The sequence below is a fragment of the Egretta garzetta genome, unplaced genomic scaffold, assembly GCF_000687185.1.
Source record: "Egretta garzetta isolate BGI_Z169 unplaced genomic scaffold, ASM68718v1 scaffold156, whole genome shotgun sequence".
Classification (NCBI taxonomy): Eukaryota; Metazoa; Chordata; class Aves; order Pelecaniformes; family Ardeidae; genus Egretta; species Egretta garzetta.
In genome coordinates this window covers 394642-412074 of record NW_009260125.1, presented here as the reverse complement: position 1 = coordinate 412074, position 17433 = coordinate 394642, and the positions used below count along the sequence as shown (strand labels likewise).

The window sequence follows — 17433 nt, the reverse complement described above, 5'->3', positions numbered from 1 at the left end:
GCCTGTCCCACTGTATGTCATGTTAAAGTCCCAAGCGCGTTAGAGATCTGATCATTGTTATGCTGACCCAAACTGACCAATTCAATACAACACATAAGCAAGGAAAAAGAATTATGGGCATCTATGATCAAATTCACACAAGCCCTGATGATTCAGAGGTGTCCACACTATAAAGTCATACCGATATAAGATGGGTTGTTTTCCAAAGAAGAAGAATCCCATCAGAATTGAATATTAAAAACAGCATGTGAAAAAAATCCATCATCTTAATCGCTACCTAATTAAAGTAATAGAAATAACCATATAACCAAAACATGGAGAATTTCAATATTATGCACTGATATGCTGATGCTGTAACATACTCACGAAAGTGCCATGCTAGCTTGTAAGAGATTGGGTAATTATTGCAGGATATGGATGTAATCTTTAGCAGGTAGAACGGTGTACTTCCACCTCAGTAGATTTAGTATCTTCTAGCACTAAAGATAAATTTATCAAATGTAATGGTGTAGTCAGGCTTAACTAATATATCCTGCTTTCTGATGGCGAACTGATGGAGCGACCAGGAACAGCTAAATATATCCTGATTCTTCAGGTAAGCAAGACGTTAGGATAAACATGTTATTCCTGCAATCAGAAGACTTTCCTACCTTAAAAACTACTAAGAAGAAATACTGATCCCACTGAAGTCAGTAGTAATATTCTTAGAAACAAACTAGGTCAGGGTTTTACTTTTCCAATTTGTAGCTGTACTTCTTTTCAGGTAACACCTGAAATAGCACCAGCTGTATTCAAAAACTTAATGGCTGTTTTTTACTGTGAAGAGGAGAGTCCTTGGCAGAGGCTTATTTTATAGCTGTTTTGTAGTCTTTTATGATGGTCTCATAAAAAAAGCAGCTTTAACAACTAGAAAAAGATATTGCAACTGGTCCAAAAAGCAGTGCTGACTAGACTGCTCAGAGAAGTAGGTGCTGAAGTAAGGAAGAGCCTGAATGTCTGTGAGATGTACTGGAAAGTGGTTAAACCTCATGTGGCCAAATTCCCCTAAAAATCATCACCATAAGTCAAAGAAGATGATCCTTTAAGATATGTTACAGAAGTTTGAGTTTATTCTAGACTTTCCTCCAGTAGCAAAACAGTTAGTAATGTAGTATGAGCAAAGGAAACTGTATGTGCATTTGAACAGTATAAACAGCTTTTGTTATGGGCTACGTAATGTCCTTGAGACTGTTCATCAAGGCTTGGTTGCAGCTCCTCTTAATGAACTGCAGCCCTTCCTGGTTTAATGTCTTACTCTCCCTGCACCCCCTCCAGAGAGTTCTGCTGACTATCGGTGGATAGAGGGATAGAGGGAGAGCCGAAATCAATTCTGTCTTTTATAAATAAGTATCATAATGTGTAACCATCTCTACAGGAGAGTCTATAATGTCATGGTGTATGTGCTGAAAGTTGGAGAGTCGGGCGAGGGCCACATTTAAGGCTGACTGCACATGATAGCAGATGCACCGGGCGACTCGGTCCTTTTGTACTCCTTTCAGCACTGCACTGGACCAACACAGCCAACATCGATTGCCCGGGATCCAATGCAGCCAACATCTGCTGACTTTGTGAGGACAACATGATACTCATGTCCCTAGTATGTGGTTGGAGAGTACTTGGCAAGGTGAGATCTGAAGGCTATGGGGAATTGGAGCCTTTCCTTAGCCCTGGGAGAGGAAAAAAGTAAAAATCAGTGATGGCTATAATTTATTTAAGCATGCCAAAATACATCACTCTCATCAGTCCTATTTAAAGTAGAAAAGAAGGAGCAGAACTGGAGGGGTTTTTGGTGGTATTCCAATTTATATTAATTATTGCATGTTCTCATTAGCATGTGTTCTCTGTGAAAGCAAATGTAGGAGATGGACTCCTGTTTGTGTGGTGTGTGCCTGTATTTGAAAATTTGGATTCATATGTAAGGGAGGCTGGAAACAGCCCAAGAAATGTACTTAAGTAGCTCTTCCTGAAAAACAGTGGTAAGTATTATGCAGTGAGAAGGGATCTCTTCCTGTTCTGTCTGTGAATGTTAATATAGGTAAACAAAAGGTCATGCACCTATGTCAAAAAAAAGGAAAGAAAGGACCAAGACCAAGTCATGCTCTAAAATACAACTGTCCTCCGAATCATCCAGTAAATCTAGTATATGATTTTTTTTCTTTTTAGACTTTGAGGCAGAGGGGATTCCTTCCAGTGTGCTTTACAAAATGCTAACTGGTCCATTAGTGATTAAAAAATAAATAACACTGACTACAGTCAGTTACCTTTCATCTTATGAAGTCACTCCCTCTCTCACTGTAAATCTGCCACGTTACTTCTGATGGCAGTTTTGATAAATGAGCTCACGCACAGACTTTAGAGGTTAGTTTGAGGTGAATGAATGAAAATGCTGTCACGAAATGTAAGACCATTTTGATATACCTGCGACAACCGGGAACTTGAGATTGCTTACTGCTTGAAGACCTTAGGGTTTAAAGGCAAAATTCACATGAGCCTCAAATAAAGCAATAAAAGATGCTGCCTAGCACGACTTTTTTTTCACCCATTATGATGTACACTTTAAAAATGTTTGGTTTTCATCTATTATTTAATAATCTAGTACAATCTTTACTACTGTTCAGGGAGATGTTGTTAGACAAACAGGTTTTTGTTGTCTTTTTATCTTTCCGTTTTTTGCGAAAGCAAATGGAGTCTCTTCATGCCATTAACCAAAGTGACTTGTAAACAAAGAGGCAATTTAACAGCATCCCCACAGCATTACGTTCCTACTTAACCCTCTGAATACTGTGCAATGTGAAAATTCAAACGATCAAAGAGTTGTTCCCTTGCTAGGATTCTAGTAAATAATCTGGTATTTTTACAGATGTGTAATTGCACTTTTTTGCAATTACATTATTCAAGAATATAATCCCAAAGGCAAGGAGCCCTTACAGCAGTCTTTCTATCCAGTCTGCACCTCTGATGATTGATTTCTCTGCTTTACATAACATTCACTTAGTGGAAGTGAATGATGAGCGTTGTCAGAACTGCAGTGTAAACCAGAGCATTTCCAGGAAAGGAAGTAAGCTGTAACATCAAAGGAATTTGTGAAGTGGAATGGTTGCTCTGTAGAGCAGCAGGGCTATTTGCATTCACTGTATTTATTACAATATATACATTTGTTTTCTATTAAATTGCCTGCTGCAGTATTTACCACGGTCACAGTTTGGTGTGTTAGTGACCTACCCATCATCCCGTGCCCCACCATCCAAATGTATCACAGGTTTTTGCTATAACAAGTAAAATAAAAGTGCCACATAATTCAGTCTGATCTCTGTCAGAGCATTCAGCGTGTGCAGAAAAATTAAATCTGGCAGTGAGGTAAGAAGGAAACAAGGGTTTGAGCTAGCCCTGAGGTCATCCTAGTTCTTCTCTGCTTGCTTGGGCAAAGTTACTATAATTACTCTTTTTCTAGAATAAGCATATTTTTGCCCTTTTCAGCAAAGACACTTATGTTTTAATAGTTACTGCTCTTTTCAGCCTTGTGTATGCCAGAAGCTATAGTTGGTCATGCCAGTGTTCATGAAAGATCACGTGCACAAACGTTATTCTTATCATTTGTTTACACTTCATGTGATACTCATAGAATTTTACATAAAATAATGGACTTAAAGCAGATGTAACGCCACCAAATATTATTTTTACCTACTAATAATCAGAATAACGGTTAACGTTCCAAATTGTTTGAGGCAATTCCTTAAAGCAAACCGAAACATTACTGCTACCTCTTTAAGTAGCGTTCTGCTGATGAAGATGGTGGTTTTTCCTTTTTCTTGTTTTTTTTTGTGGAACATAAGCTTATATGAATTCATTCCTTTGCTGTGTTCTTATGCTGGTAACATGCATTAATGACAGCACTTACAGAAGAAAGAACTTTCGTATCCATTTGTTCAACGAGCTGGCTAATTAGTAGCAACAGGTGTGTATAGCCTACCAAAAGGAAAAACCTTCTACACGTATTTAATTCTCCTTATTGTCCACTCATTTATTTTATTATTTCTAAACATAGCATGGCCTCCCTCTACTGTTCACTAGCTAATTTTTAGACCACCTATAATTTTTTCTTTAAATTGGCAAAAACCTCAACCCTCTCCACCTCTGTCCACTTAAGGAAGAACTCAGTAATTGTGCTACTCTCCCACGAGCACCAGAACAATACAAAAGCTTTGTTTTTCCTAGAAGAAACAACAGCTTTAATTGCTGCCATTGAAATGCTAAGTAGTCCAGCTACCTATCTTAAAACCCAGCATGCTTCAGTGTAAATCAGTAATGCAGGGATTGCCACCACTCCACTCCACCATACAAACCATTTCCCCACCCAGTTAAATACGATACAACTATTAGAAAGAGAAGAAATAAGACTCACTCAATAAAGTAGACTTCCCCCTTTTCTGTATAAGCCATTTCCCAGTTATCAGGCAGTGGGCCCAAGTCATCATTCTCTTCAGGTTTAGTCTGCTTTGTTACATCCATATCCTCCTTTGCTTCTTCAGGCTGAGTATATCCTGGTGCAGGACAAGGCTGGGTGGAAGATACCTCACCTGAGGCACCTGTACTTTTTTCTTCATGTTCACTTGATTCTACAAGAGAAGAAAAATTACAGTTTTTGGATATCCAAGTTAATGGTGGAGAATTTACTGGGCACAAGTCTCCTAGCAATGCTCTATGAACCATAAGTCTTGAAATAAAGAGAAAAATTCTGTTGGGTTTACACAAGGGTCCCTTTGATGATGCGTTTTATCTGGAACACAATAAAAGAAAATAAAGCCATAAACCAAACTGAGACAAGAAACTAATCAAAAGCTAAGAAACAAGCCAAAGAGTTCTAGCTTGTTCTGTCCCAGGAGTCCTTCCAGGCCAGCATTTAGCACTGAGCAGAAGGCAGTGCTACTGTCCTGTGTCTTAACTTTTCAAACTATACACGCATAAAGGAAGTGCCCTGCTGTTTTACTACAGAAAACAGATCCTTTTCAATTAAAAAAGTATATAGACTAATTGCTTTGCCTATATCCACACATCAGAGAAATCAATATGACATCCATCAACTCATAGCAATATATTAACTGTATAGAAAGTGGCTGTGATTTCATTACCGGTATAATCTGTGGGAGGCTTAGTTTCCCACAGCCAATGCCAAATGCTTCCTATACCCAGTATGATTGTGTCTTACTGTGACCAAGAACATGTTCGGGAAGGAGTCTTCCTTTCCTATATCTTTTTTAGTACTTGATCCTTCACTTTTTATTGGTTTTGCTTTCCATAAAGTCAGAAATTAAAAAAAAAAGTGTCCAACAGTATGTCTACCACTATTAGTTCCCACAGTCCAGTCCACATACTTTTAGCTAAGCAAGTGTAGTAGAACTTAGCAATACTTGTTAAAACATCTGCTGAACACAAACATAAGACAATACCACAGATACCTCCAAAAAAATTAGCCAAATAGGGATCAGGTGTGCAATATCAGGAGTCTAAATGTGCCTTATCCACACTGTTGAACACTTACTTCCACACATGCTCATTTGCACGAATGACTATCACATAGCAGGGCTTCCATGCACACAGCTATTGACAGTGGAGAAAATCTTTTATTGACTACTTCCAGCTCAAACACAGGATGCTTGAGAGAACTTGTCCTACTAAAGAAAGAGATTCCTTCATCCTCAGAGGTGAATAAATGTGGCTGACTGGTCTACTAGGCATGTGTTTGTAAGCTGTATTTTATCATATGATCTATCTAGGAACTCTCTCTTGAAAAAATATGTCAGGAGTCTGTTGCCTCAGTGGATAACAGAAGCTCTCATCCTTGGATCCTTTTTTCTGTTGCATTTAAACGAAGCCTGTTCTCATTGAATAAGCATTCAGACCCCTGTTTTTGGCCAAATGAACTGCAACAAAAATAAATTCAAAATTTTAATATATTGACTGAATCTCCAGTGACTATGTTGGGATCCTAGTCAGATGGCTGAAATGACCCTACATGTTAAGTTAGGTAAACCAACTTCAGTTCTGCTTAGGCTAGTTGTTCAGTTTCTAGAGAGTTAAAATGAGGGGAGATGAATCTCAGACCTAGTGAGCATGACTTTACATTAGTTTATGTGAAGGCTGATGACACAAGCTCACCAATAGGTAAAAATCATAGGAACACAGTGAATATCAGAGAACTAAGAACAAACTGTGAACTTGTACACCAATATTTAATCAAAATGATACATAGAAGGTGTAATAGAGGCTAGATTGAGACTGCTATAGCTTGCTCATGAAGAAATGTAAGAAATAAAGAAAGTATGTATGATTTTGTATCATCAGAAATGGATACACACTTGCTCTGAGTAATACCATATGGACTGTATTGAAGTCTGTGGATAATTATAAAAAAAAGAAAGGAGAAAATGTTTTTAAAAGAAGTCAACAATGTAGTTGACAATAAAGTTCAAGAAGATGATGATTTTTTAAATTAACTAACGGTGCATCCAGAGCACAGAACTATGCAGATACTTGTGTGAAACGTGTAGGAGGTGGAAGACAACTTGGGTGAAATGATCTAATTTGTGATGCTTAGGACAGCAAGAAAGAAAAGCAACAAAAAATTAACAACAATGGTTTTAAAATCCCCAGATTTTAATAAACTCACAGAATGAATACATTTAATGTTATGGCAAGCAACGGTAAGGGAAAAGGAGTTCAGGAGAACTGGTAAAGATAAATAGACAATACAAAGAGTTCAAGCACAAGTTGTCCTAATGAAAAAGAGAAATAGTAGGTAAAATCAGAGATCATTTTGCTTAAGCCATGACTTTTCAGTGGCCTGCTGCTTTATATAGAATTGTACAAAAGATGAAAACTAGATTAGAATGTTAAGGATGAACACAGAAAAACAATATGGGCATGTAACAGCAAAGCAGAACAGTCAGTCTAGAAAATGAGACAGTCAGGGACATTAGAGGTGACAAGAAAACTTTCTTTAAGTGCATTAATAATAATAATACCAAAAGCAGACTCATTTCACTATGTGGGAAGGAAGGAAAGCTAATAATACATGACATAAAAAACCCAAGGCAGTTAGCGCTCTTTTTGCCTCAGTCACTACTGTAAAAAGATTACCTGTGATTAAATGACTAACATAATTAATGTCAGCAATAGGGCTAAAGAACTCAGAGCAGAGTGGGCAGAGAACAGGTCAGGTACAGCTTAGATGAAGCAGCCACTCTCAATTGGCAGAGCCTGATGAAATGAAACCTAGGCTACTGAGGGAACCAATGAAGCAGACTCATGCCTAGTAATGGCTACACCTTTGAGACTTCATGGAGAAAAGAAACTTAGAAAAGAGAGCTACAGTCCTGGCTTCAGCAAAGTATCTATGATTTTGGTTTTTAGATAGGTTTATATTCTTAATTTCCAAGCACCTATGTTCCCTTTGAAATAATTTGCTCAATTAGGCCATTATGTCTTTTTGTAAAAAAGGAGGAGGAAGACCCATGAAACTGTAACTTCATATCTTTCTATTTTTAATTCCTATAAGGATGTTGGAACCAGCAATCAAACCACCTACATGTAAGCTCTTCAGAGGTGATAAATAATTGTCAAGATTTTTTAGGAAGAAATTGTGCCAAACTAATCATATTTCTTTTCATGACAGAGTAACAGGTGCTGGTCCTCAGGGAGAAATGGTAGATATAGTTTTCATGGTCTTAAAAAAAGACTTTTGACACTGACACATGCAGCCTTTTAGAATAGTGTGAAAAAAAATAGATCCGGTCTCGAACAGGGTAATGGTCTATAGCTCTACAGCCATTTGCAGCTCATGCTGCTAAATCTTAACTCGTACTTGAACTAGGTGGTATTAAAAACGTTTTATGCTGTTTGTAAATGTGAACATATCTGTGGGAATAAATGAATTAGCAAGAGACACAAGCACAAGTTTTGCTTAGTTGCACCCCGCAGCAGAGCAGTAGGATCCCAGGGGAGCTGAAGTCTCCTCCTTATCTACCACTCCCAAATCCCCCCCTCTCCCCTGCCTTGGTTTTCCAAAATATGTGGCATCTGTCTGGTGCAAAATGCCACAATCAGCTGTAAAAATACAAGATGGGGAGCAAATGCCCAGGCAGAATTCCTAGTGAAAATACAATGGAGGTATGGGAATGTGTGAAGGATGGCTAACCACTATCTTCAGTCGATAATGATACTATTGTAAAAGAAAAACAGGCATCGTAATAGGCAGGAAGAGTAAGCATATGAGATACAGGTCCTTCCACCTTCAGCTACAGGAAGGCTTAATCAGGAGTACTGTTTTCAGTTTTGAAATTTTCATGTCAAAGAAGATGAGAAAGTGTCCAGAGGACAGAAAAGAAAAAAAAAAAAAAAAGGAAAAAAAAAAAGAAAAAGATTGGAAGTATGGAAAGATTGAAAACCAGATGGTTTTGGTCTTGAGGAGAAAAGACTGATGGATGGGGAAGCATTTTCAAATGTGTAAAAGACTCCTGAAAAACAGAGAGTACATATGGTCACCACTTACCAGAGAATAGGACAATGTAACTGCTGATAAATTCTCTGGTTTTTTGTCTTTATCTCTGAAAAGCAAAAGTAAGTTCTCATCTGTTTCAAGCATCGACAGATCTGTGAGTGGTATTCCTGAGGCTACCTGCAGTCTTGACCACATTTCTACTACAGGAAGGGTGCTGTACAGATTAAACTGAAGACAAGACATAAGGCCGCACGGTACATATGACCACAAAGAATAAATAGATTCGGAGCACAGGTGCATCCCACACAATGGCTAGTGATCAGACAACTGATCTGATAATGCACAGATGAGGTGACATTGCTTTGGGACTTTAGCGTGATACCTGCAATATGTGTTCTTTCTCAAGATCTTCTTTGCAATAGGTCAGATTCTTGATTTTCAATAACTATATTAACAAATCCCAGCCATCATAATAAAAGAAAAAAAGTGAAAATTAAGCCTTGACGATTAGAAGAAATACTCTGAGCTTCTCTAAGATAGAGATTACTATCAAAATGTAGTGGGGAAAAAAGCAAACCCAATGCTTATTTAACAACTTAAAACCATAATTATTTTAAAGCCAATCTCATGAATTAATTCCTGGATCATTATCTTTAAATAGCTTCATTTGATAATGGAGAAGACATCATGATGACCAAAGCTGAAGTAATTAAGGTAGAATTGCCTAATACTATTTAATAACATCAAGTTTTACACAACAGACATCCTAGTCACATTTGTCTGGAATACAGCCCTACAGTGTTATCTTATCTTTTGTTATATGTATCTACCATTCACATACTCCAGGTAAGGTAGATATTCACCTTACTGGTTTTCTTTCTGCTAATATACAACCATAAATAACACTTGATTTGATAAAAAACAGGAGTTCTGGTTGAAAACTATTAGTGTCTTAAATGTAAAAATAAAATTTGAGATACTACAGTAACACATTGTGAGCACAGATATTTATCTTCAGACAACATATGATATAAAAAAAGATCCTAAAATTGTACCATAATATGGGTCCAGAAGTATTTTTGTCACTAAAAAACAATCAATTGACTTTACATCAAGTGAAATAGCCTACTAGATCTGCTGTCTCGCTACAAAACAGATTACATGGTCCAGTTTTCAAAAGCAGTTTAGCACAATATCTCAAGAGTGAGTGTCTTGGGAAGTGACAGAATAGGCACCAGTAAAGCATCAGCAAGTTATTGCATATGTGGAATGCAAAGAACTTTGGGAAGAATATAATGTGTATTTTAAAAATACCTATTTATCATTACATGCTGGAAGATCATCTCTGTAGTACTCCAACTCCAAACACCAGCAGTTAAAATATTACTGGTTAATATGACATTTTCTCCATACAGCTCTTAGACAACCTAGTGACCATTTTTTAAGAAATAACTGGTAGTTATGTTTTGATAGTCTCGGAATTTGAGCCTTCATCAATGCTGTTGCTTACACTTTCAATTGTTTCTATTATTTACAGTCTAACTCTTGAAATTGGTAATCTAAATGTGTAAGAGGGCCTTTGTACTTTATTTATTTTAATACTGCAGATTATTAATGCAGCACAGTTTAAAAACTTATTCTCTTCTTCTAAAAGTATCAACCCAGATGACCTAAGCAATATCAGCAGAGAATAAATTAAAGGAAATATATTGAATAGTAATTTATGGAGTGGTTTTAACAGCTCTGAAGGAAAACGTTACAGCTCTTTATACCTTTATTGTATCTAAATGACTAATTTGTTGAATTCTGCACAGGAGACAGTCCACCCATTTTAAATAGCTGTTGGATATAAGAGTAGTTTAACTCATGTTTGCCAAGCTATGTGCACCTATTTTCTTGTGAAAATATCACTCTACAGCCTTGGAGCTGCCCTCTTTCCCACGGAGCTGTAGCCAGACTTGGGTTTTGGTGCTTTGCATGGAGGCACTGTTCCCACTGCCTACTAACACAGTAAGAACTAGGAGCTGATGCAGGGGCAGGAAAACAGACTGGGTGGGCACAGGGTATTCTGTAGGCCACAGGTGGTGACCTAGCTGTCATAAATGGGAGTTTGGAAAACACACCTACAACAGAAACATCAATGGACACCAATTTTTGTATTTTTTAAAATCTCATGGCTCTTGGACGCCATGTGTGTTATTTTCCTGCCTCTGGCTATATTTGCTGTGTAATAATAAAAGAATAAGCTCAACCTGTTTCTTGGGACTACTGCACCTTGCATGGTGATTGATGGCATTGGGACTCTAGCCTTTTGCTTCATTATCAACCTAAGGCATGGAATAATCATTCTGAAACCTTATGTCATATCTTATCCCTCAATTAATTTGAGCCTGCCAGAACTTTCATTCTCTGGGTGCAACTTATCATTGCTCAAGTAATGTCAGAATAATGCACATACATAAGCATTCTTGCAATGTTAGAGTGGTTATTCTGGAGTTTGGATGATAAACACTTAATCCGTCAGAAGTGTGAAGCAAATATGACATGACCAACACAGTGTCAAATCATGATGCTGATTGTGAAGGAGACTGACTTAATTCTCTGCAGACACAAACAGCCACAGCAGTGAAAACTGAGTGTCTGACAAGCAGGTTGCAATTTGACCAAGCATCTTTTTACCTCTTTTGTCAAAGCACCAGTTTTGCAGAAATCATCCATTTCAGTGCAGTGTCCATCAGCGAAGGCTTCTGTGGTGATGCGCTCCCCCCACACCTGACCTTTTCCCCTAACCCTGCTCAAGAGATAACCACCTGTAGTGGTCGTGATAGATGTGTCTGGTTGCAATGGATGCATCCACGTCAAAGAGGATTTGGGGGAGACAGAAAACAACAGAATAGTCAAGGGCTAATTTATGGCAATGTGCCCACCTAACCACAGTGCTGGTCAGTGTCCAACTCAAGCCAAATTTGGAAGAAACTTAATATCTGCAGTCAGTATGCAAATATGACTACGAGTCAATCATCTTACCCCCATAAATAGTGAGCAGCCCAGGAGCCCTTTGAGCCCTCCTGTACGGCAGCAGGCTGCACGCCAGGATCTCCCCTTGAGCAGGCATGCCTCTCAAGGTTATTCCTCGAGGCTGAGAGATTCCTCACCACAAAAGATTCCTGGTAAGTGGCTAACAGCATGTTAAACTTTGAAATCTTAGCTAAATGATATAAAAGATTTATTGTGCATATATAATCCTTTAGACATAAACCGTTGACCAAGTCTGGGACTAGGATTGGATCTAGCTGCACCTAGACTCATCTCTGAGGAAGGAGTTTAGAAAGCAAGGGGGTCTTTTCTGAACCTCATGACTCAACATGACGGTGCCCCTGACAGTTTTGTCTGACCCTGTCCTCCATGCAGTAAATAACCGAGTGTACCTTTCCATCGAATCTTGTTAAACCACTGTCACATTTACCATTGAACTTTGTTAACTCACTAGTTTATATCAATAAACTGTATTTTTGCTTCTCTCTCACTCCATCCATGACAGCTTCTCAGGTGCAAGTTGTCTCACCTCAACCAGTGAATGGCACAGACCCAACCTAGAGTATCCAGAAGTCCAGTAATGTGGACAATTGCACTAGATATGACAAACCCAATGCTAACTTTAGGGTTGACCATCTTAACGGCTAACCTACAGATTGTGTCACTCATATGCTTCTTGGCAAACAGTAGGATTCTTCATTTAAATTTAGCGATGTAGGCTCCTGTGTATCTGTAGGCTGAATTAAGTATTCTAGATTGCAGAGGTGATACCCTAAAATGGGTATCTAAAACTCATATGCTCTCTTACTCTTTGGAATTGCCTCTTTCTCCTTACTTTATATAAAGAGAGCTGAGACAAGAAGCTCAAACTAAAAATAAAGCATAACAAAAAGAGAAGCATAAAGGCATATAATTTACTGAAGTTGAACGAGATAAATCTCATCTCCCAATTAATACTATTGTGTCATTAGAAACTTGATCCAGGATGGAGGACTGAGAGTGCTCCATTCTAAAATAGCCAAAAGCCTTGTCCTAAAGAAGGCTTTCTGATGGGTCCTGAGCTGAGGACAAGTGACAAACATCACAAAGAATAAACACACTGGGCAGCACAAATTAACAAGAAGACAATTATTCAAGACACTTGAAGATCTCCATTCTGTCCAAATACAACTGTCTTAGGAAAATCTGACGGCCTGTGAAGCAAGGCGTGTGGAAGTGAACTAATGAAAAATTGATTCCTAGTAATCAAGCTCAACAGATTCACAGATTATCTTGACATACACTGAAAAGTGGTCTGAAAAATCAGGCCAAAAGCACAAAGATCTCTGCAACCACAAACGTTGCTTATTGGTCTGATAAAGACAGATTTATTTTCTTCAGATTCATCTTAGATCTGTTACTATTTCACCCTAGCAGTCCTAGATGTTACAGCAGTCCTTTACCTTGCCAGCACTCTGATACCTGTAGCAGTTAATAAATCGTTGAGTTGCTGAGCACCTATAAAAAAATCTATCCATGTTTTGGATGTCCCAAGAGTCTTGTAATTAATAAAAGACTCCCATTAGAAGTAAAGCATTTAAAATAGAGTACACTTTCTTAAAGAACTGGAAATAACAAATATCCTGCCCTGGTTGCTTCTTTATAAAAACTAGATTTCTCCCTCCACCAAGAATTTTAAAAGAAAAAGAAAAAAATTAACATTTTCTAATTTTCCTGATTGTTCAAAGACACAAGCTACAAATGCACACACATTTTAGGGGTAGCTAAGACTCTGTCAGCTCACAGATAAAATGACTGCAGTAACAGGGTCCGTGGGAGCTATGCTGTCCAACAAAGGCAACACAGCATGTATGTACAGAGCCGCTTTGCTACAATCCCCAAAGTCCTCAATCAGTGTAACTGAACAACAAAACCCTGCTTATGAAACCATGAGAGCCAACACAGGCACCGCTTGTTCTGCTGGCCACACCTACAGGAATTACTTGGGGGGGGGCGAGGAGGGGGAGGAGGGGGACTGTCTTACACCGATGCTCATGTATTTCATTTTGTAACACAGCATATGCCAGTGCCTGTTCCTTGGGTGCTGCCTAGTCATCGTTCACATAACATTTGCCTGGGAGAAGCAAATTATAGGTGTACAATGTGAGGAGAAAAGCAGGTAGACGTTGCCTCTTGATCCAGTTTGAGCTGAAACATATTGCCCTGGAAATCGCTCCTCTGCAATGGTCCATAATGTGGCACATTTCGAATAACTGCAAAGAATGATTTTTCTAATGATTTCTACAGTACACATCAGAGACCAAATCCTGCCTTTACCTCTTTCACTGTGGAAGTATCCTGGCAACAGAGCCAGTGCTGATGTTTTATGTAAGGGTTTCTGGGCTTCATCCTTTTCTGCTTAGCTGTGTAGGAAAGGCACTTAGCGCCAGAGCATTGCCGACAGATGCAATGTTGTGTGGAAGGGATGAGCAAGGCTCGTGCAGCATGTGATGGCAGTGGCCAGGGAGTAATGCTGCCGGCCTTTGGGAAGCTGAGATCAGAGAAGAAGATCCACTCTGACCCCACCGCTCCCTGCCACCCCCCCTGTGCATGGGGATGGATTCCCCCTTACATGTAATGTTAGGCAACAATTACAGAAAAGCATGTGGCAAATACATCCTTGGTGGGAAGATATTCAATTTGATATACTTTCTAATGCATTAGGAGAAAAAAAAAAAAGTATATATAAAATCTGCAGTATGAAAATCCTTTTTACAGTGCTTAGAAGATTAGGTAATGGATTTTTTGTTTCACATTAACCTGTATATTTAGAAAACTTGCAATATTCCGTTTTGCCTTCTCATCTATATCATTGTCACTACAGGCTTCTACTTCAATAATTTGTTTCTGAATTTCCAAGTTCACCAAAAAAGATTCACAGAGTTATTTCTCAGAGAGATACAAAAGACTGAATCCTTTCATTTCCTACTCAAAGAACAACAAAAAAATCATTTCTTAAATGGTATTTCAGAATAAAAATTATTAAGTACTATAAAATGATGACTTGCTGAAACACTGAAAGGGAAGCTGATTACCTGCTTGGGGAAAGGCTGGAGTGATCTCACTTGGGATACCAGTCAGTATCTTGGGGCCCTTTTTTCCTGAAGAACTATGATCCAAGGGGTAAAACAACAGTTGCCTTTTAGGACTAGACACCTGGAACCTTTATCAGCTTTATGCAGGCTCTGGAACACTGCTGAAAAGGGTCCTTCCTGACAGTATAGCCAGCTAAGTTTCATCGTCACTGCCACAAATTCATTAATAGATGACAACTTTACTGTTCCACAATATTGCTAAGATTTCATAACAATTTCCAAAGTTCATTTCATAATGTAGTGAACTCTCTTGTGGGTATCACCATTCGAGAACAAGGAGACCTGAAATACAGAGCCTGGATTCATTTGACCAAATTACAGTTCTCTAGACACCCTCTGTAGTCAATGGAGAGAAATAGGCACATGTGTTTGATTTCCTAACCTAGAAATCTAAAACAGGTCATATGAACTGTATTCAGAAAGTAGAAATTTTTCTCTTTGGTCTATAAAGAGGGTTCAAAGCAAGTAGTTCAGAGACAGATATCTTTATGGTAGCTGAGGTAAGCGAGATGACTCCCCAAAGTGGAGGTTAAGTAATTTGGTTTAGGTTTGAGAGAAACGCTGGCTTTCAGTCTTGCAAGAACATCCTTACCTGAACACATATATTCTCACTGCAGAAGGCAACTGAGGACTCTGTGAATAACAGAAATGCATTGCAAAGTAAGAAGGAAGCACAGACCTGGTGTTACTGTCACATCATTTCCATTGACCACAGGTCTTTCTTCCTCTTCTTCCTCCGGTGGTTCAATACCCGTCTTCTCCATATTGCTCACAGACTTATTCCTTTTGCGTTTGCCTTCAGCCCCGGGAGTGGCACCTGGGAGGATCTGATCTGTTACATTTAACAGCAATGGAGCTGGTTCTGCTGGAGGCTTCGGAGTGCCGTAATAGTTGTCTGGAAAGAAAAGGAGTAACACATGAATTTGCAGAAATACATCTGTTGCTTCTTCTTCTTTTGTCTTAGATTAATGGGATTATGTAAGGTAGGATCTGATTCATCAAGTAATATATAGATTAGTTCAAAATGTTTTCTGCCAAGTTAAATATTCGTGTTTCATGAAATGGTAAATAATTTTCTTGGTTGTAGCACTAGTGATCAAATCATGCACACAAGTATACACCATATGAACACCTCCTGAAACTTTAACAGGGTAAGTTAACATTCCTCTCATCCAAATACATGAGAAATAGGCAGCATAATGGAGCTGTTTTCTTATTTCAAACTCTTAGTTAGGACAAATTAGTTTTGTAGTATTTATGCCACAATACCAGAGTTTCTGAAGGATCAAAAGGACCATAAAAGTATTGGCTTTTCACTATGTTATGTCATTTTCACCCCCCACCAAATTCTCTCACCTGCTTAGAAAGTAAATAAATCATTCAAAGATTCAGAGATTTGCAGTTTTCAGTAATCCTTGCACTATCTATCTCATTTTTCATATTTGTCAAATTTTTGCTATTCATGAGCAAAGCTCCAGATTTGTAATAGTTAATGCTAATATATTTTCAAAGAAAGTTGAAACCTTATGCTTTAGGGCTTAAAATTATCTCAAAAGACTAAGAAATTCTGAGAAGATTTAAGGTAGCTGACAGATTACCCATTATTTGTCTCTCATGAAATTTCTGGCAACTTCTTCTGAATCATCTACTTTCTTTCAGAAGGATTATTAGATTAGATGGACCATGATCTGATCTTTTCTATTGATATCTCTACGTATGCATTTCTAGCACATCTGGTCTCAGAACTGGTTTCTTACTGATACCTCAAATTTGTCCTAGAAATATGTTTAAAATAAAATATTTAAATAATCAAATAAAATATAAAAAATAGTAGCAAGTCCTCTCTAGAAGCAAACATAAAATTATCTTTTTTTCATCTGAAAGTTGCATTGAAGGGCAGTGGACATGATGCCTTACATGTAGATTTTTAGCAGTTAGCATGGGAAACTAAAAATACTGTTCAGCTCTGAGAAACTTTCCAAAGAAAGCACCTATGTAAGGACATTAAGTTGCTGAAGATATTTGTAGTATGACCATTTTTTAATTTTTGTCCCAAAATTTAGGGCTTCTGCACAATCAAATAATAGCAGCAACTTGCAAAAATTATTTTAACCACATACGAGTGTGACACAGATAAAGAAATATGTTATATCCGCACAGTAAACCATCAAAAAATACATTTTGCAGGCAGGGTAAAAATTATTTTTGGTACTAGTATTACTGTGTGTTTCCAATGAATTACAATGTTCAGCCACACGACCACCTCAGTACAGGCAAGTAATTGAGCAGTCTTGCAACTACTGAATACTCTATGAATTTTTCACAATGGTTTAGCAAAACGATATTCATAACAGATGTTTCTGTAATTGTAATACACTAGAAAAATTTACTGTGTTAAATGGCCCTCATACTCACTCTGGGCTTAGGGATGACAGAATGAAAAACTGACTCACTGAAGATTTTCTGTTGATTTTATGAGACGGTAGCAGGTCTAACACAAACCTCCGATGCCAGTAGGGCAATGAGTTGTGCCTATGTATGGCTGCTTGGGACCTGCCCTCCCACCATCTGCAGGAGGTCTCTCTGACTCCCAGGGTTAAAGCAGGGGAGCAGGATTTGGGCTCTAAGGGGGGAAGAGAAATCTACATTGGTCCACTCACAAAACTGTACTTCCAAAATATGTCAAAATCAGATCTGGTCACAGTCAAACTTCTAAGCTCTGACAGT

The 17433-nt window shown here is 38.2% G+C and overlaps 1 protein-coding gene across 1 annotated transcript in view; it reads right to left on the bottom strand.

The window, feature by feature from the left end:
* Positions 1-17433, bottom strand: part of MAGI2 (membrane associated guanylate kinase, WW and PDZ domain containing 2) — a gene marked incomplete at its 5' end in the record, with an annotated part of 532170 nt that overhangs the window by 239324 nt on the left and 275413 nt on the right. The window contains 2 exon segments of the mRNA XM_035896847.1: positions 4442-4655; positions 15386-15601. Coding sequence (XP_035752740.1) covers positions 4442-4655; positions 15386-15601 — 430 coding nt within the window.